This window comes from Bipolaris sorokiniana, assembly GCF_000338995.1.
Source record: "Bipolaris sorokiniana ND90Pr unplaced genomic scaffold COCSAscaffold_7, whole genome shotgun sequence".
Taxonomy (NCBI): domain Eukaryota; kingdom Fungi; phylum Ascomycota; class Dothideomycetes; order Pleosporales; family Pleosporaceae; genus Bipolaris; species Bipolaris sorokiniana.
The window spans coordinates 172,120-190,464 of NW_006911901.1; the positions used below are offsets into that span (position 1 = coordinate 172,120).

General features: G+C 50.2%; 5 protein-coding genes across 5 annotated transcripts; 3 read left to right on the forward strand and 2 right to left on the reverse strand.

The window, feature by feature from the left end:
- The first annotated feature begins 432 nt into the window (after positions 1-432).
- Positions 433-1,843, forward strand: COCSADRAFT_116947 (uncharacterized protein). Its single transcript, XM_007701754.1, has 2 exons — positions 433-783; positions 873-1,843. Exons 1-2 carry the CDS (start codon positions 497-499, stop codon positions 1,690-1,692), a joined length of 1,107 nt encoding a protein of 368 aa, XP_007699944.1. The 5' UTR covers positions 433-496; the 3' UTR covers positions 1,693-1,843.
- A 1,148-nt stretch (positions 1,844-2,991) lies between these two features.
- Positions 2,992-5,218, forward strand: COCSADRAFT_116949 (uncharacterized protein). The gene is made up of 2 exons (XM_007701755.1): positions 2,992-4,301; positions 4,351-5,218. Exons 1-2 carry the CDS (start codon positions 3,119-3,121, stop codon positions 4,956-4,958), a joined length of 1,791 nt encoding a protein of 596 aa, XP_007699945.1. The 5' UTR covers positions 2,992-3,118; the 3' UTR covers positions 4,959-5,218.
- A 450-nt stretch (positions 5,219-5,668) lies between these two features.
- Positions 5,669-8,583, reverse strand: COCSADRAFT_116952 (uncharacterized protein). Its single transcript, XM_007701756.1, has 4 exons — positions 8,231-8,583; positions 7,268-8,112; positions 6,941-7,218; positions 5,669-6,886 (listed from the first exon to the last, which is right to left on the reverse strand). Exons 1-4 carry the CDS (start codon positions 8,447-8,449, stop codon positions 6,000-6,002), a joined length of 2,229 nt encoding a protein of 742 aa, XP_007699946.1. The 5' UTR covers positions 8,450-8,583; the 3' UTR covers positions 5,669-5,999.
- Positions 8,584-8,870: 287 nt separating this feature from the next.
- Positions 8,871-10,028, reverse strand: COCSADRAFT_36616 (uncharacterized protein). Its single transcript, XM_007701557.1, is given in 5 exon segments — positions 8,871-9,545; positions 9,594-9,707; positions 9,795-9,858; positions 9,962-9,963; positions 9,977-10,028. 3 exon segments carry the CDS (start codon positions 9,816-9,818, stop codon positions 9,339-9,341), a joined length of 345 nt encoding a protein of 114 aa, XP_007699747.1. The 5' UTR covers positions 9,819-9,858; positions 9,962-9,963; positions 9,977-10,028; the 3' UTR covers positions 8,871-9,338.
- A 147-nt stretch (positions 10,029-10,175) lies between these two features.
- Positions 10,176-17,947, forward strand: COCSADRAFT_181217 (uncharacterized protein). The gene is made up of 2 exons (XM_007701757.1): positions 10,176-10,412; positions 10,559-17,947. Exon 2 carries the CDS (start codon positions 10,584-10,586, stop codon positions 17,709-17,711), a length of 7,128 nt encoding a protein of 2,375 aa, XP_007699947.1. The 5' UTR covers positions 10,176-10,412; positions 10,559-10,583; the 3' UTR covers positions 17,712-17,947.
- Positions 17,948-18,345: the final 398 nt, after the last annotated feature.

Genomic DNA, 18,345 nt, shown 5'->3' on the forward strand with positions numbered 1-18,345 from the left:
TTCGACAGTGTTTAGCCGGCATATGCTGCTCAAATGCAAGCCTCCCATATGCGGGGTCAAGGGATTGACTGCAAATGTAAAGGCACTTTACGTATCCGAGTCACAATGCACGAACCCGTGTCTAGGTATACTTAGCGCGTGGGGTGCAGCATGGATGGCATGCAAAGGGACTCGGAGGCTGACATTGCCGCTGTGCCTCTAGTCGTCTCTGTACAGTAAGTACACTTGAGAAGGGTGTTGCGTGAGAGGACAGAGTATGGAGAATGAAGAATGAAGAAGAGAAGGCAGACCAAAGAGTGTACGCGGTGGTAAGCGAGAAGGAGCGGCATCGTCTCCCCCGCATTTTACTCCCGCCAGCACGTGATTGGGCGTGACTCGCCGCGGTCCCGCCAAAAACTTTTGGTCACGGTTGGAATGTCGTCGCGTCTGCACCTTCGCCTTCACCAAAACCTCATGATCGACCGGTGACGCACACCCAGACCTACGACCCACCAGTATGGCTTCAGTAACCGCGCCTTCGCCGGTGCCCAAAGAAGAGCCCGTCGACGCCAACAACAGCAACAATGAAAGCCTCAGCCCCGCCGATGCGCTATACGAGAAATGCGCCCAACGACCAGCAGGCCAGATCTTCTTCCAGCGAGACCTGTCCAACATGCAGGTTGCAGATACCATGGCGCAGCTAATGGAACTGTTGCAAGAGCTCGGCGACCGCCATCTCTTGAAGATCATGACTTTTGAAGGAGTTACGTGCTGGAAGCTGAGAACACGAGAAGAGGCCGACAAGTGTGTGCGCCCTTGATGCTGTGCACGAATGTGCAGACACAAACACTTAGAATCGCATATGCGGGCACCCTGCTAACATGTGCGCCCAGGCTTCGACGACTAACTCCCGACGAGCGCCTCATCTATTCGTACATCGACCAGGTCCAGACCGAAGGTATCTGGTCCAAGGCTCTTCGATCCAGGACCAACGTCACCCAGCAAACCCTCACAAAGTGCCTCAAGAGCTTGGAGTCCAAGGACTTGGTGCAGTCAGTCATGAGCGTCAAGAACCCCAACCGCAAAATGTATCTCTTGAAGCATCTCAAGCCCTCGGAAGATATCGCTGGTGGGCCATGGCAATCCGAGGGCGATTTTGACATGGCGCTGATCGATACAATATCGGGTATTGTTGCACAGCATGTGGAGAACGAAACTTGCATCCGGGTGCCGGGCAACTGGAACGATTACGACATCACAGAAGATAGAACGGCTGCCATTGTCAGGAAGAAAGCGCAAGTGCAAGGTATTCCGGACATTGAGGATATTGCGCCAGCTGTCAAGCCTCATCACCCATCCAAGGATCCAAATGTAACTAAACTTGTCCATCGACACAACCCACAGTACCCGACCGCCGCCTCCGTAGCCAACTGGCTCAACTCGAAAGAGATTTTACGTGGCAAATCCGTGCGTGAAGATGACATGGAGCAATTACTCGAGATGATGGTGCTCGATGATCGGCTAGAGAAAATATCTGGTACCAACTACCGGACTGTGCTACGCGTAACAGATACCAAAGTCTACAATGGCTTCGTAGACGCTCCCTGCGGCAACTGTCCAGTATTTGATCTATGTGGAGACGAGGGTGAAATTTCAGCACGTACTTGCGTCTACTTTGGCCAATGGCTCGAGACGGAATCTGAGGAGATTTAGAGGCAGAATCATTTGAGTAGCTTGGACCAGTTCATCCTTATTTTAAAAGCATAGCGTGGGCGTTCATGGATATTCTTCATAGGCTAAGTAGATGCAGTGTGTTCACCAGCCAATGCTTTAGTCGAAATAAAAAGTTCAATTTTGAGTGCATAACTACTTATTTTTATATTTGTCTTTCGCTCCTAGTGATTTGGCCTGCATACATGACTCACCTAACTCATTTTTCTATTGGGACGGTGAACTGTAGTGCCTTACTACTCGTTAGGAATGTTGCGGTAGCTTTTTGTACAGGTCATATACTCTGCAGGGTGGCCATGTCTTACTTTCGCAAGCATGACAACAAATAGTGAAGCAGCTACAACCACAGAACAACTACAATCGGTATTAATTCCCACAACTTGTGATATACGCGGTTATTGCAAATAGGTTTGTTAGTATGATTTTAGGTAGTTCGCTTTGAGATGGATTGAGAACGAAACGGGAATGTTTAATGAGTCTTGGTACAGAGGCTCTTCTTACCAGCAATATCGTCTCTTTCTCGGGCAGAGATTGCTGACAATCTGATATACCTCTCTACCAGGGGCTCAGCCATTTAATCGGGCATTATATATGTCCACTTCGGGCTTTTGCAGTATATTTTTCCGTGTGTTTAATAAGCTGACCAATTTCCAACACGACAGGCTCAGTACTTGAAAATATCTCACCAGGACGTGTTTATATTCAAACATTGTTTGTAGAGCCTATGCCATCCTTCGAAATGGGCTTTAAGCAAAAGATATCACTCGTGGTTTTTATTGGCCTGATTCGATGTCATTCTGATCTAGGCTGACTACATATAACGATGATCAAAATTACTATGTAGTGGATCAATACAACATGAGATGGAAATTGGTTCAAAGAGCACTCATACTAATAGAAAGGCTAGGGTGAGGGAAGTATGGGAAGATACTGATGGCAGATAACCTGCTGTTAGTGATGGGTATGAAGGCCATCGGCTGCTGCATACGACTGGAGTTCTTGTAATCCAGTAAGTCTATACACAAATGCTGCATTAAACTACTTGTCTTCTTCATGCTATAACTGTCTAAGCTTTGCGGCTATGTATCCTCATTGGCGAAGGATTAAGCATAATTTTCCACGCTCTTACTGTAGGTTGTTGTAAAGATTACTACAGCCTCGCCAAGACGTCGCCAGAAGAGCATGTCACAGGGATAAAGCTTGTATCACGTGGTATGAGCGTGTCACGCTAGCAACACATCCGGTGTCGATCATCCGGCGCAACACCCCCCGTGGCTATGCATCTGACCTGACTTGGTCTCCACCCCGTAATCTTCAGTCTGTATGTAACAAACCACGAACCAAGCTTCCGCATCGCATTTGCACTGTTTAGTCGTTACTGGGCCTTTGCGCTCCCACAACATCCACCATGTCTGGTGCTCGCCCCCTACTGTCGAACCGCGCGTCTTCTGAGATAAGCGGTGGCCGCGACCTGGCAGAAGAAGATGCCCTACTCACAGGCCGCCGGACCGGATACGGAGAGAAGGGATATTCGCAATCACAGAAATGGAGAGAAGTAGGACTGTTTGTCTGGGCTGTTATTGCAACAGGCGCTGTCGTTGTACTCGGCATTCTTCTCCAAAGTTCGAGTGACTCCAAGACACCCCAAGCAAGTGGGAAGAGGAACCTGATATTTATGGTTTCTGATGGCATGGGCCCTACCTCGCTATCTCTCACGCGATCTTTCATGCAGTTCCAGAATGGCGCTCCTTTCAATGAGCAGCTCGTCATTGATCAGCACCTTATCGGCCAGTCACGAACACGCTCCTCTTCCTCGCTCATCACCGACTCAGCAGCCGGTGCGACGGCCTTCTCTTGCGCGCAAAAGAGCTACAACGGTGCCATTTCCGTAACACCGGATCATGAGCCATGCGGTACTGTGCTGGAAGCGGCTAAGAAGGCGGGATACATGACCGGCTTGGTAGTTACAACGCGCATCACTGATGCTACGCCGGCGTGCTTTGCTGCGCATGTGAACATGCGATCTGAGGAAGACCGTATTGCGGAACAAATGGTTGGAGACCATCCGCTTGGACGTGTGGTTGACTTGATGTTTGGCGGTGGCCGATGCCACTTCTTATCAAACTCGACCGGCGATTCGAGCTGTCGAGCCGATGACAAGGACATTGTCGGGGTGGCCAAGAAGAATGGATTCAACTACATCTCGGACCGTGCTGGATTCGACAATTTGAAGGGCGGAGCTTCGGTCGACTTCCCCATGTTAGGACTCTTTGCTGCCACAGATATCCCTTATGAAATCGACCGCCGCAATCAAAACGACATCTACCCAAGTCTGCACGAGATGGCCGAGGCCGCCATGAAGGCGCTCAGCCATGCGACCAGGGATAGCGACAAGGGCTTTTTCCTAATGATTGAGGGTTCCAGGATCGATCATGCAGGCCACCACAACGACCCTGCTGCTCAAGTCCACGAGGTGCTTGCATATGACAAGACTTTTAACAGCGTGCTCAACTTTATCAAGAAGGAGAAGACACAGACCGTCATGGTTTCGACATCTGACCACGAAACTGGTGGCCTAGCAGCCGCTCGACGTACGTCTCCCACACTTTTTGTACAAACCGCAGCTAACACATCCTCCAGAACTCCATGCTTCATACCCCGAATATCTCTGGTACCCATCTCCCCTCGCCAACGCCTCCCACTCTGCCGAACATCTCGCTCTCGCCTACAACACGTTCCTCGCAACCAAACCCTCGGCCGATCAAACCGCCGACTTTATCCGCGATTCCATCACCACCGGTCTGGGTATCCACGATTTCAACGATGACGAAGTCAACAATCTCGTCAAGGATCCCGCAACTTCCCTCTACCAATACGCAGACATGATTTCGCGCCGCTCGCAGACGGGCTGGTCGACTCACGGTCACAGCGCCGCAGACGTGAACATCTATACCTCTGATCCCGAAGCTGCACACGCACTCCAGGGTAACCATGAGAACACCGAGGTTGGCCAGTTCCTGAGGGACTATCTGAATGTCGATGTCAATGCTGTAACGAGGGAACTGCTCGAAAAGGGCCGGGGATTGACGGTGCAGGATTTCAATGGCACTGAAGTCAGTTGGATGGGTAAGATTCCGGATGTGGGCGAGAGACTGGATGGCCAGACGCATTTGGCGAGTTATGGGGGTGATTTCAAGAAGAGGAATGAGGGTGTTTTGCATGGCGAGGCGTGTGGATGTGGGCATTAAGCGTTCATCTCCCTTCCTTTTTTACGTCTAACCTAAGATTTTCAAGACCATTCGAGCGTTTTTGTATGCTATATGCTTTTATGGGGGTTTTTTTGAACGTTGAGTCAGGATTGTTCTGTGTTATGTGGGTATGCTGTATGGGTTGCATAGATTTTCTTACAATGATTACAGTTGGAAAGGTATTTAATATTCAGAAACTACTGCTTCGATATCTACTGCCTAATATGGATTCTTCTGACATATCAAGTCATCTTCCTTCTCTTGAATCATATCTAGATTATGTTATCATTTCTTGCTAATACAAGTAACTTTTCTATGTTCAGTTTTTATTTGTCGTTCCGAACTATAGCTACAGCTTTTTGGTATTGAAACCTCCGTCTATCCAACTCTTTCTTAGCGAAATTGTTTTCCTTAAACATTCTAACATATCGACACTATCTTAGCGAACTCTCCTTAACCATCCTGGGTCCGATTTTACTTCGCTATCATAATATTTTGATATCTAAGCGAATTTCTGTTCAAATGTAATACAAGGCACATAGACAATAGGAAATAAAATATAGGAGAGGCGAAGGTAGAAGTTGAATTTTGAAAAGTGATACTGCAATTTAATATTACAAAAATTGATGATAACCCATTCGTCTGGCCAACAGACACACAATGAATCGCAAGTCCGAACTAACCAAGGAGACAATTGTCACATCTAATAAGCAAGGAGAACACACGTTATATTAATCAATTTAGACATTTACAGCTAAATTCAAACACATTAACAATAAAGACATATAGTGTCACTAAGTGGACTCAAAACTTCAATGATCAATTCCCCGCCCAAACGCCACGCTAAATCAAACACTAAAACTCGCAGATGCCTCAATGATCCAAACTTATTTACCTCCACATTGCCTTTGGATGAATCTGCTGCAGGACCAGAAAGAGATTTCAGGCGGCTCAGAGCACAGGCTGCAGTTCTGATAGCGAAGAAACCAGTTCAGGATGATCCTGCGTGAACCAGTGACCTCATTGTTGGTCCAGATTCGACTAGACACCAAAATCATTTCCAAAAGTTCCACTGCCATATGTCCAGTCTGGCTGTGTATCCAGCAACCAAGAGACAGAATCGAACATTTCAAAACTATTGGCGCTCGCCATGCCATTAGAGAGCTGAAGCGGCATACTGAGCGTATTGATGTGTGGATTGAAGTTTGGCAGGGTATGCGCAGGGTTCTCGATTACCACACCATTTGGCGGTGTGGAATTGCCAGAAGAGTCCGGGTTGGTGGGATTCGTTGTAACGGTTTTTTCGAGTAATTCCGCAGCACCGGCAACCTGCGCTTCGCGCCAGCGCCATGCACAGTCAAATACTACGCTCATACTCATCCGGCTTCTGATTATTAGACCGAGGGGATCATCTAGTAATGTGGCACTGCTTCGTCTTTGGTCGTGTTGTTGCTGTTGCCGCTGATTGTGGTGGTTGAACATACTACTGTTCATACCCGCATTGCTAAGGGAGGGTGATTGCGACATGCTGTGCAAGCTGCGACCTCGAGAGCTTTCCTTCCACAGCTGTGCCAGCACTTCAGCGAACCGATCCAAAAGGTCGTTGGACCACACTTTAGCCTTTCTCAGTGCGTCAACCGTTTGCAGTACAAATTGTCGACCTTTATCCGCGGGCAGTTTGCTGGCAAAGTCGGAATTGAGGAGTTTGAGTAGGGCAAATCCAGCCGCGAGTGCCATCTGCATGACGTAATAGGGAACGTAGGGTAGTTTTCCATCGCTATGCAATTTGAAGACGCGTTCCAGGTAAGCTGTCGCGGCAAAATACAAGGCGACAAGATCGTCACGTCTCTCCAGCCGGGCTTCAGTGCTAAAGAAAGAGTATAAGTGAAGGTGCAATGAGACGGCGTAATGATATAGCTCTTCCAGATCTACTCATTGTTAGTCAATCAGTGCTTGGGGCGAATACTGTCAGTATAATTTACCACTATCCACGCCATCAAGAGAACTATTTTCCTCCTTGACACGCTCCTCCTTCAGGCGATCTGCTTCGAGACTCATGTAACTGATGGCAGCACCTTCGGCAAATCGACGACTGTTCACCGAGTACAGTAGCTTGTTAATCCTGCTTGCTGCCATTTCCTGGCGAAGCCGAACAAACAGCGTTGGTGGTATGATACGCATGTGCTCCTCGTCATCCACTTTGAAATCAAGTGTGGTGTCGTAGAGCGTGATAGAGGGCTGTCCGTTTCCTGTCGATACTCTGGAAGTTGTTAGTCTTTGTCTGGGATTGCAAGCAAGACTAGGCCTACGTTTGTGCTACAATATTGCAGACAGCCCATGTCCTCAGGCGGTCGTGAATATCCTCTTGTCGTAAGCGCATCTTCGTTCTAGAAAAGTCATCTGGATGGGTTGGTTGGTGTAAGCCAATTTGCATTGCGACTTGCATCATGGCACCAGAGAGGATAAAGGTTGGGTCTGTTACTGTTCGCTCTGCCGGTAGAGGCCAGGTACAGAGAAGACACAAGGCCTTGACCACGTGATGGTTTGGTTGATTTCTTATCGAATCCCAAATCAGATCGCTGAGCGGCTTGGCAAGTTCTTTGAGAAGGGACGGCCTAGGTCCGTAGCGACGTGCGGCAACAGCGATAATGGCCCAGAACAGGAGCTTATGGTCCTGGGAATAGTATTCGTCGGGCGACCGTACCTGGTCTAGGAATGGCAAAAATGGGTGGTAGAGCTGGAAATACTCGGTGAACAAGTCGTTGACCTCGCTGTGCCCAAGCCGCACTTCGCCCGTGCCGAGCGAAAAGAACATGGGCGATCCGCTGCGCAGGTCCAGCAGAGACGTTGCCGCAACTTGTGTGTGTTGTGTTTGTAAGAATGCATCGTCCTCGACCTTGGGCACTGAACCGGGAGTGAAGTTGTGACTATTATTTGACGTTTGCGGCGGAGCTTTGAGGACAGGCTGGTTTGGCGTGGACTGGCCCTCGTACATGGCCAGCCTCTCGCGCAGATACTCCATTTCTTTCTCCATCTCTGCATTCCGGTTGCGCTTGCCTATGCGCTTGAAGTTGGGCTCGATGACGCATCGTAGGTTTTGCTTCTGGCAGCGGCCACAGCTGACGAAGGGATCTTGCTGGACGTTGCATTTGAGCTGTGAAGAAAAAAATTAGAGTTAGCAGGAAGAAGCAGTGGTTGTGGAAAAAGAAGAACAAGGATGTTGATCGCCCAACGGTCTACCGCCGGCTGGCACATAGACTGATCTTGCATACCTTTTGCTGGCGACACTCGTTGCATGCGCGCTTCACGGCGGTATTGCGCCGCGACGACGACGACGGGCGCGTATCTCCATCGCCGTTTTCGTCGTCGTCACTGGATGCTGAGCGCTTGAAACCGCGCGCATGGTTGCTGTTGGGGCTAGCGAAAGGGTGCGGAAGGGCTTGCAGTCCTGGCGTCGTCGGCGACAAGGAATGTAGCATGTTGTTCGACATGGCGACCGATATCGCAGACAATTTAGGGTGTCGAGGTGAGTGTAAGTGGGGGTCGCGCTGGCTGAGTGTCCGAGGCCGCCAGCGCAAAAGTCACCTTCACTCGCGGCGCCGAAGTCTGACTCCAACACTCCAGGACCAGGAAGGGCGCGGAACAGACGCTCGATTATGCGCGTCGTTGCAATCGCAAATTGCAAGCTCCACGTCCTCGAGCGCCGGCAAGCTCTACGTACATGAACGCTCGTCAACCACCAATCACATCATCGGGCCCATGCTCGAGTCGCGGCTCACCAGCCTTCTTCTGGCTGGGCACCGTGGCTATCCGACATGTTTCTCCCGTCACGGCTAGATTTATTTGTATCTGAGTCTGAATGACAAGCGCCTCACAGTCTGGAAATGACGTCTGTTACTCATACATCGATACAAAACATGGTTCACATCGTCGTCATTAGTATGCAGGCTATGACATATAAGCAAATATGTATATAGTCCGATTCGGTACCACTGTCGTCTGAGCACATGTTGATATTATGTTGCAATAACAATTCTGCCCTCAAGCCGTGTGTTGACCGACAGCAGCACTCGCGCATTCTTCTCGAAAGACGCAAGCCAGGAAATTTTAGGCGCACCAGTTTGCATTGGAATACGGCTTCTGAGCAAGCATTCAAGCCACCGGCGCTTCACATTGGCGTCACACTATAGTATCCTGGGAGAGTCGTGTCGTAGCTTGTGGATGTATTCGTGATCCTACTCAGCTACATCCTGGCCGAGTGGCGCAGAAATCTTCTTGATATCGTAAAAGCCGACCGAACCAGGAGACTGCCCATAATGCACGTAACACCGTTGACCCAGTTTTGACATGCTAAACCCCATCATCCTTCAACGAAACCGCTTAACGCTTCTTTTGCTGGGACTCCTTGAGCACCTTCTTGACGACCTTCTGCTCCTCGATCAGGAAAGCACGGACAATGCGGTCCTGAACGCAGTTGGCGCATCGCGATCCGCCGTAAGCGCGCTGGACGGTCTTCTTGGGGCGGGAAACTTGGGCGTACTCGCGGGGGCGGAGGGCGGGGACACCCTGGAGCTTGGTACCACAGTCCTGGCAATCGTCAATAGCACGTCTTGACGCCGTGTCAATTCAACTTACACCGCACTTGGGGGCAGTGCCCTTCTTCTTGATGTGCAGGTAACGGAGCTCACCACCGGGAGTCCTGACAATGCGGACCTTCTGGCTCTTGGTGTTGTATGGCGCACGTCGCCTCTGCCCAATGTCAGCCTTCAATTCCGAATTTCCTCTTGGGCACTCTCAATCGCCGGGTCCAGCTCTCGAGATTGCGGTGCGACGTACGTAGGTGAGTCTGTTGGAAGGCATCGTGATAGATTTCCCGGGGAGTCAGTGGGTAATTGTCTGCAGTGATGTGAGCGATGTCGTCTCCGAGGTGGCGTGGCGCGCCGAAAAAAATCGTACCTGAGTCTAGACAAGAATTAGTATGGGACAATAACTGCCAGCACGTTGTCGATGAAACTTACCACTGGGGTGCTGTGTCGTTAGTGATCGGACGTCGAGAGATCAAAATTCCGGTGTTCTGCAATTCTCGCTTACCAGGACCTGGCGCTAGTGGGCTAGGCAGAAGCTAGCGTGCGGCGACCCACCGCCTTAGTCACGTGCCCGTGTTGCTGTCTGCAGATGTCGCGAAGACAAAAGTTCATGCACGCCACTAGCGATCCATCTCCATCACCTCACCCACACAACGCGCGGGGTCGTATCTCTGCATCGTGTGCGCCGCCTCTCTTTCGAATTTCGAGCAATTGGAGGTTGTTGTTGAACGGGCGCGCCGACGCGACTTTTCCCTTCTTCGACCGCGGCGCTGTCCGCAGAGCTCAGGACTAGACTCCTAAGCTTGTCGCGACCTGTGCTCAGTCGACTCGTGCAGTGCAGTGTTGCACCAGTGTCGTTTTCTTAAAGGTCGGCAAATCTCTCGTTCCCTGTTAAACGGTGTTGCCAAACATAAGAAGGTGTTGCTAGAGACCTAGCTATCATCCTTTCACCCCCGACCCTCTCAGCGCAAATCCATTCCAGTCGCGCCCAGGAGCTTTATCTGACGGCAGCAGCTTTTTATACCCTACAGTAATCAACATGGATTTTCCTCCACCCCCTCCACCCCCTCCACCGGGTCCTCCTCCCCCAGGCCCTCCAGGTTCTGGATATGCGCCACCACCTCCGCCACCACCACCTCCGGGCCCACCAGGCGCGCCTGGCACCGTTGGACCTCCCGGTATGCGCCCACCGGTCGACCCACAAATCACCAAGTTCGCGCAGAAGAAGAAGGACTGGCTAAGACAGCAGCGTCAAAGGTTCGGCGAAAAGCGCAAGGCTGGTTTTGTGGAGACGCAGAAGGCAGATCTCCCCCCAGAACATTTGCGCAAGGTCTTCAGGGATATTGGCGATGTATCTCAGAAGAAGTTCACTTCAGACAAGCGAAGCTATCTCGGTGCGCTGAAGTTCATGCCACATGCTGTTCTGAAGCTCCTCGAGAATATGCCCATGCCCTGGGAGAGTAGACGTGATGTAAAAGTCCTCTACCACACCAATGGGTGCTTGACGCTAGTGAATGAAGTTCCCCGTGTGATTGAGCCCGTGTTCCACGCACAATGGGCCGCCATGTGGCTGGCTATGAGAAAGGAGAAGAGCGACCGCCGACATTTCAAGCGAATGCGTTTCCCACCCTTTGACGATGAAGAGCCCCCTCTTTCGTACTCGGAGAACATTGAGGATGTGGAGCCTTTGGAGCCCATCCAGTTGGAACTTGACGAGGACGAGGATAGCCCTGTGTTTGAATGGTTTTATGACCACCGGCCACTTCTCGACACTCCACATGTGAACGGTCCCAGTTACGAGACTTGGAATCTGGATCTCCCTCAGATGGCGACTCTATATCGCTTAAGCAAACAGCTTCTCAGCGACATTGTTGACAAGAACTACTTTCACATGTTTGATTTAGACAGCTTCCAGACTGCCAAGGCCCTCAATGTTGCGATACCCGGGGGTCCTCGCTTTGAGCCCCTGTACAAGGACATTGACCCGAATGACGAGGACTTTGGCGAGTTCAACGCAATCGACCGCATTATCTTCCGATCCCCCATCCGGACCGAATACCGCGTATCATACCCATACCTTTACAACTCGCTACCTCGAAGTGTCAAGCTGGCTTGGTACTCATATCCACAGGTTGTCTACGTCCGCGCAGAAGATCCGGATCTACCAGCCTTCTACTTCGATCCTGGAATCAATCCTATTTCTTCCAGAGCTGTTGCTCCGAAGAACTTGGCCGTAAGTCACGAGGACATGGTTTTCGGGGATGCCGACGAGGACGACGAGGATGATTTCCAGATGCCCGAAGACGTGGAGCCATTCATGGCTGATGAGGATCTTTCTACACCAGACACTGCTTCTGCTATTGCGCTTTGGTGGGCGCCTCATCCGTTTGATAAGCGATCAGGTCGCATGGTCAGGGCACAGGATGTTCCCCTGGTCAAGCAATGGTACCTCGAACATGTACCTGCGGGCCAGCCAGTCAAAGTCCGAGTCTCCTACCAGAAGCTGCTGAAGACATATGTTCTCAACGAACTGCACAAGAAACCACCTCAAGCACAAAATAAGCAAAACCTTATGAGGACATTGAAGAGCACCAAGTTCTTCCAACAGACCAAGATTGACTGGGTTGAAGCCGGTCTGCAGGTGTGCCGCCAAGGCTACAACATGCTGAACCTACTCATCCACCGCAAGAACTTGACCTATCTGCATCTCGACTACAATTTCAACTTGAAGCCGGTCAAGACTCTTACCACCAAGGAACGAAAGAAGTCACGTTTCGGAAATGCTTTCCATCTGATGCGTGAAATCTTGAGATTGACGAAGCTCATTGTTGATGCTCAGGTGCAATATCGTCTAGGCAACATTGACGCCTTTCAGCTTGCCGATGGTATCCTGTATGCCTTTAACCACGTCGGTCAGCTGACTGGTATGTACCGTTACAAGTACAAGCTGATGCACCAGATTCGATCCTGTAAGGACCTAAAACATTTGATTTACTACCGATTCAACTCTGGCCCTGTGGGCAAGGGTCCTGGATGTGGTTTCTGGGCTCCCGCCTGGAGAGTCTGGTTGTTCTTTATGCGAGGTATCATCCCTCTGCTCGAGCGCTGGCTAGGCAACTTGCTTTCACGTCAGTTTGAGGGCAGACACAGTAAGGGTGTCGCAAAGACTGTCACCAAGCAGCGAGTAGAATCGCACTTCGATCTTGAGCTTCGTGCAGCCGTCATGAGCGATCTTATGGACATGATGCCTGAGGGAATCAAGCAGAACAAGGTCAACACCGTCTTGCAACATCTTTCGGAAGCATGGCGTTGCTGGAAGAGTAACATCCCTTGGAAGGTTCCTGGTTTGCCGGCACCTATCGAAAACATCATCTTGCGCTATGTCAAGAGCAAGGCCGATTGGTGGATCTCAGTCGCCCATTACAATCGTGAGCGCATTCGACGAGGTGCCACTGTTGACAAGACTGTTGCTAAGAAGAATCTGGGACGATTGACCCGTCTGTGGCTCAAGGCCGAACAGGAGCGCCAGCACAACTACATGAAGGATGGTCCTTATGTTTCGTCCGAAGAAGCTGTTGCTATTTACACGACCATGGTACATTGGCTCGAAGCCAGAAAGTTCCAACCGATTCCTTTCCCCAGTGTTTCATACAAACACGACACCAAGATTCTGATTCTAGCGTTGGAGCGTTTGAGGGAAGCTTACTCTGTCAAGGGTCGTCTCAATCAGAGCCAGCGTGAAGAACTGGCACTCATCGAGCAGGCATATGACTCTCCTGGAACAACACTGGCTAGGATTAAGCGCTTCCTGCTTACGCAACGTGCGTTCAAGGAAGTTGGTATTGATATGAACGACAACTACAGCAGCATCAACCCTGTATACGACATTGAGCCAATGGAGAAGATCACAGACGCATACCTTGATCAATACTTGTGGTACCAAGCCGATCAGCGACACCTATTCCCGGCTTGGATCAAGCCTTCAGACTCTGAAGTTCCCCCTCTCTTGACATACAAATGGGCACAGGGTATCAACAATCTTGATCAAGTCTGGGAGACTAAGGATGGCGAATGCAACGTCATGATCGAAACCCAGCTATCAAAGGTCTACGAGAAGATAGACCTGACAATGTTGAACCGACTGTTGCGTCTCATCATGGACCACAACCTGGCAGACTACATCACAGCCAAGAACAACGTACAGCTCAACTACAAGGACATGAACCACGTCAATGCTTATGGCATGATTCGTGGTCTACAATTCTCTGGGTTCGTGTTCCAGTACTATGGTCTTGTCTTGGATATCTTGCTGCTGGGCTTGCAGCGTGCAAATGAGATCGCTGGCGCTCCTGAGAGTCCCAATGATTTCTTGCAGTTCAAGGACAAGGAAACTGAGGTCCGCCACCCTATTCGTCTCTACACTAGGTACATTGACCGCATCTGGGTCTTCTTTAGGTTTACCGCCGAGGAGTCGCGAGACTTGATCCAGCGATTCTTGACTGAGAATCCCGATCCCAACTTTGAGAATGTCATCGGCTACAAGAACAAGAAGTGCTGGCCGCGTGATTCCAGGATGCGATTGATGCGTCACGATGTGAACCTTGGTCGCGCCGTCTTCTGGGATCTCAAGAACCGACTGCCGCGGTCAGTTACGACCATTGAGTGGGATGACACATTTGCCAGTGTCTACAGTCGCGACAATCCCAACCTGCTCTTTTCCATGAACGGTTTCGAAGTGCGCATCCTGCCCAAGATCCGAAACTTGACCGGCGAATTCCCCGTCAAAGATAGTGTCTGGTCGCTTGTCGACAATTCCACAAAAGAACGCACCGCCGACGCCTTTTTGCAAGTCACAGAGGAAGACATCCAGAAGTTCAACAACCGCATCAGACAGATTCTGATGTCTTCAGGATCCACCACTTTTACGAAGATTGCCAACAAGTGGAATACAACGCTTATTGCGCTCTTTACGTACTACCGTGAAGCTGCAGTATCAACTGTCAACTTGCTCGACACAATTGTCAAGTGCGAGACCAAGATCCAGACTCGTGTCAAGATTGGATTAAACTCAAAGATGCCGTCGCGTTTCCCTCCTGCAGTGTTTTACACACCCAAGGAGCTGGGTGGCTTGGGTATGATATCTGGCTCACACATTCTCATTCCGACAAGTGACAAGCGATGGTCAAAGCAAACTGATACTGGAGTCACGCACTACCGTGCGGGTATGTCTCACGACGAAGAGACGCTCATTCCAAACATCTTCCGATACATCATTCCATGGGAGTCAGAGTTTGTCGACTCGCAGCGCGTCTGGATGGAATACTCACAGAAGCGTCAAGAAGCACAACAACAAAACCGACGACTGACTCTTGAGGATTTGGAAGACAGTTGGGACCGTGGTCTCCCTCGCATCAACACGTTGTTCCAAAAAGATCGTAGTACGCTCAGTTTTGACAAGGGTTTCCGCGCCAGGACCGAATTCAAGATCTACCAGCACATGAAGAGCAATCCTTTCTGGTGGACGAGCCAAAGACACGATGGAAAACTGTGGAATCTGAACCAGTATCGTTCAGACTGTATCCAAGCGTTGGGTGGTGTGGAAACCATTTTGGAACATACACTCTTCAAGGCGACTGCTTTTCCATCTTGGGAAGGCCTCTTCTGGGAGAAGGCCTCAGGCTTTGAAGAATCGATGAAATTCAAGAAGCTCACGAATGCTCAGCGTTCTGGTTTGAACCAAATTCCAAACCGTCGCTTCACTCTGTGGTGGTCCCCCACCATAAACCGCGCAAACGTCTACGTAGGTTTCCAGGTGCAGCTTGATCTTACGGGCATCTTCTTGCACGGTAAGATTCCTACTCTTAAGATCTCGCTTATTCAAATTTTCCGAGCCCATTTGTGGCAGAAGATTCACGAGTCGGTTGTTATGGATTTGTGCCAAGTCTTTGATCAGGAGCTCGAAGCCCTTGGTATCGAGACAGTGCAGAAAGAGACGATCCATCCTCGTAAGTCGTATAAGATGAACAGCTCCTGTGCCGATATCCTACTTTTTGCGAGCCACAAGTGGAGTGTTTCTCCACCATCCATGTTGTACGACACTAAGGACACCATGAGCGCGACGACTACCAACAAGTTTTGGATTGATGTTCAGCTACGATATGGCGACTACGATTCGCACGACATTGAACGATATGTGCGCGCAAAGTACCTCGACTACACCCAAGATAGCATGAGTATCTACCCTTCTGCCACTGGTCTCATGATCGGTATTGATCTGGCATACAATCTCTACTCAGCTTACGGACAGTACTTCCCTGGACTCAAGCAGCTCGTTCAGCAAGCGATGGCCAAGATCATGAAGGCCAACCCAGCTCTCTATGTTCTCCGAGAGCGTATCAGGAAGGGTCTCCAGTTGTACGCTTCGGAAAGTTCTCAGGAATTCCTTAACTCTCAGAACTACTCGGAGCTGTTCAGCAATCAGATCCAGCTGTTCATTGATGATACAAACGTGTACCGCGTGACGATTCACAAGACGTTCGAGGGTAACTTGACGACTAAGCCCATCAACGGCGCCATCTTCATTTTCAATCCTCGTACTGGCCAGCTGTTCTTGAAGATTATTCACACAAGCGTTTGGGCCGGTCAGAAGCGTCTTGGCCAATTGGCCAAGTGGAAGACTGCCGAAGAGGTTGCAGCTCTCATTCGATCACTGCCTGTTGAAGAGCAGCCGAAGCAGCTGATTGTCACTCGTAAGGGTCTGCTCGATCCTCTGGAAGTGCATTTGCTTGACTTCCCCAACATCTCTATTCGCGCCTCAGAACTGCAGCTACCGTTCCAAGCTGCCATGAAGGTGGAGAAGCTCGGTGACATGATCTTGCGAGCCACCGGACCTCAGATGGTGCTTTTCAACCTGTACGACGAGTGGTTGAAGACGATTTCGTCATACACTGCTTTCTCGAGATTGATCTTGATTCTCCGCGCGCTTCATGTCAACCAAGACAAGACCAAGCTGCTCTTGCGACCTGACAAGACGGTCATCACCCAGGAGCATCACATCTGGCCTTCACTAACGGACGAGGACTGGATCAAGGTTGAAGTGCAACTTCGTGATCTCATCCTGCTCGACTATGGCAAGAAGAACAATGTCAACACTTCGTCACTCACCAGCAGTGAAGTGCGTGATATTATCTTGGGTATGGAGATTTCAGCGCCATCGATGCAACGTCAACAAGCTGCCGAGATCGACAAGCAGCAGGAGGAGCAGCAGCAACTGACTGCCGTCACCACTAAGACGCAGAACATCCACGGTGAGGAGATGGTTGTTACAACAACTTCGCAGTATGAACAGGCTTCCTTCGCCTCCAAGACAGAGTGGCGTACCAGGGCTGTTGCCACGTCCAACCTGCGTACTCGTGCCAACAACATCTATATCAACTCTGAAGACGTCAAGGAGGAAGGCCACTTCACCTATGTCATGCCAAAGAACGTACTCAAGCGATTTATCACCATTGCCGATCTTCGCGTTCAAGTTGCGGGCTACCTCTATGGCAAGTCGCCACAAGACAATGACCAAGTGAAGGAGATTTGCACCATTGTCATGATCCCGCAAGTTGGTAACACACGTGACGTGCAGCTGCCAAAGGAGCTGCCGAGACACGAGTATCTGGACAATCTAGAGCCGCTGGGAATCATCCACACCGTCAGTGGAAATGAGCCGCCGTACATGCAAGCCAGCGACGTTACCCAGCATGCTCGTCTAATGAACCAGCACGCTAGTTGGGATAAGAAGACTGTTTCCATGACCGTGTCCTTTACCCCCGGTTCCGTCTCCCTCGCCGCCTGGGCCCTCACGCCCAACGGCTACAAGTGGGGCGCCGAGAACAAGGATACTATGTCCGACAACCCCGCCGGCTTCAGCACCAGCTTCGGTGAGAAGTGCCAGTTGCTACTGTCTGACAAGATTCGCGGATACTTCTTGGTTCCTGACAATGGCATCTGGAACTACAGCTTCATGGGCAGCGCATTTGGTTCTGTCGAGAAGAAGCCTGTGCATGTGCGTCTTGATACCCCCGTTCGCTTCTACGACCCTGTGCACAGGCCGTTGCATTTCCATAACTTTGCGGAGCTGGAGGATGTTTGGGTTGATCGGGAGAACCAGTTTGAGTAGATGTGGGAAACAGGTAGTGGTTGGAGATGGATGAGAAGGGAAAATGAGAATGAGCGTAATCAGATCACATCGCATTATGTCTTTTTTGGGGCGTTTGAGGTCCAAGGGCGTTTACTAGCACTTGTGGATGAATGCATTTGTAGGAGGGGTCGATGAATCAAGGGCAAAATGTGCATAGTGTATTATAATCTTTTCAGCGAATTATATCCTCGAGCCGAAAGAAATTGTGTAGTGATCAAGCTGTCATCGAGTTTGTGACTGGTTGTGTTTTCGTGATCCACGTATGATGTTTTTGATTTTTATTCGTATAATGCTTCGTCCCTACATCTTTTGGACCTGTATCAGAGTTTAATCAGACTGCGATTCGGCAAGGTTTATGAATAGAACCTTTGACTACAACACCATGAAGGTTTCAAGTACGAAGTCGATCAAGCGCGAATATAGTGAATCCTTCTAGTCGGGAAATAATCAAGATTGCACTGAGCAGTCGCGTCAAGAACGATGAGATGTACATGGCCTTACTAAGACGGTTGGCGGATCTCATCTCAAGCTAGATGCCGGACATGTGGAATTTAACTGTCGGGATGGATTGATCCGTCAACGTGGTCTCCAACACACAAGGTAGGGTACGAGC

Excerpts from the sequence above, each read along its gene's own strand:
- COCSADRAFT_116947 (XM_007701754.1), top strand. The coding sequence starts at position 497 with ATGGCTTCAGTAACCGCGCCTTCGCCGGTGCCCAAAGAAGAGCCCGTC. Across the intron at positions 784-872 it reads ACACGAGAAGAGGCCGACAA|GCTTCGACGACTAACTCCCG; the intron begins GTGTGTGCGCCC and ends ATGTGCGCCCAG.
- COCSADRAFT_116949 (XM_007701755.1), top strand. The coding sequence starts at position 3,119 with ATGTCTGGTGCTCGCCCCCTACTGTCGAACCGCGCGTCTTCTGAGATA. Across the intron at positions 4,302-4,350 it reads TGGCCTAGCAGCCGCTCGAC|AACTCCATGCTTCATACCCC; the intron begins GTACGTCTCCCA and ends CACATCCTCCAG.
- COCSADRAFT_116952 (XM_007701756.1), bottom strand. The coding sequence starts at position 8,449 with ATGTCGAACAACATGCTACATTCCTTGTCGCCGACGACGCCAGGACTG. Across the intron at positions 7,219-7,267 it reads TGCAATATTGTAGCACAAAC|AGTATCGACAGGAAACGGAC; the intron begins GTAGGCCTAGTC and ends AACAACTTCCAG. Across the intron at positions 6,887-6,940 it reads TCTTGATGGCGTGGATAGTG|ATCTGGAAGAGCTATATCAT; the intron begins GTAAATTATACT and ends AACAATGAGTAG.
- COCSADRAFT_36616 (XM_007701557.1), bottom strand. The coding sequence starts at position 9,818 with ATGCCTTCCAACAGACTCACCTAC. Across the intron at positions 9,708-9,794 it reads CTTCCAACAGACTCACCTAC|AGGCGACGTGCGCCATACAA; the intron begins GTACGTCGCACC and ends GACATTGGGCAG. Across the intron at positions 9,546-9,593 it reads GCACTGCCCCCAAGTGCGGT|GACTGTGGTACCAAGCTCCA; the intron begins GTAAGTTGAATT and ends GACGATTGCCAG.
- COCSADRAFT_181217 (XM_007701757.1), top strand. The coding sequence starts at position 10,584 with ATGGATTTTCCTCCACCCCCTCCACCCCCTCCACCGGGTCCTCCTCCC.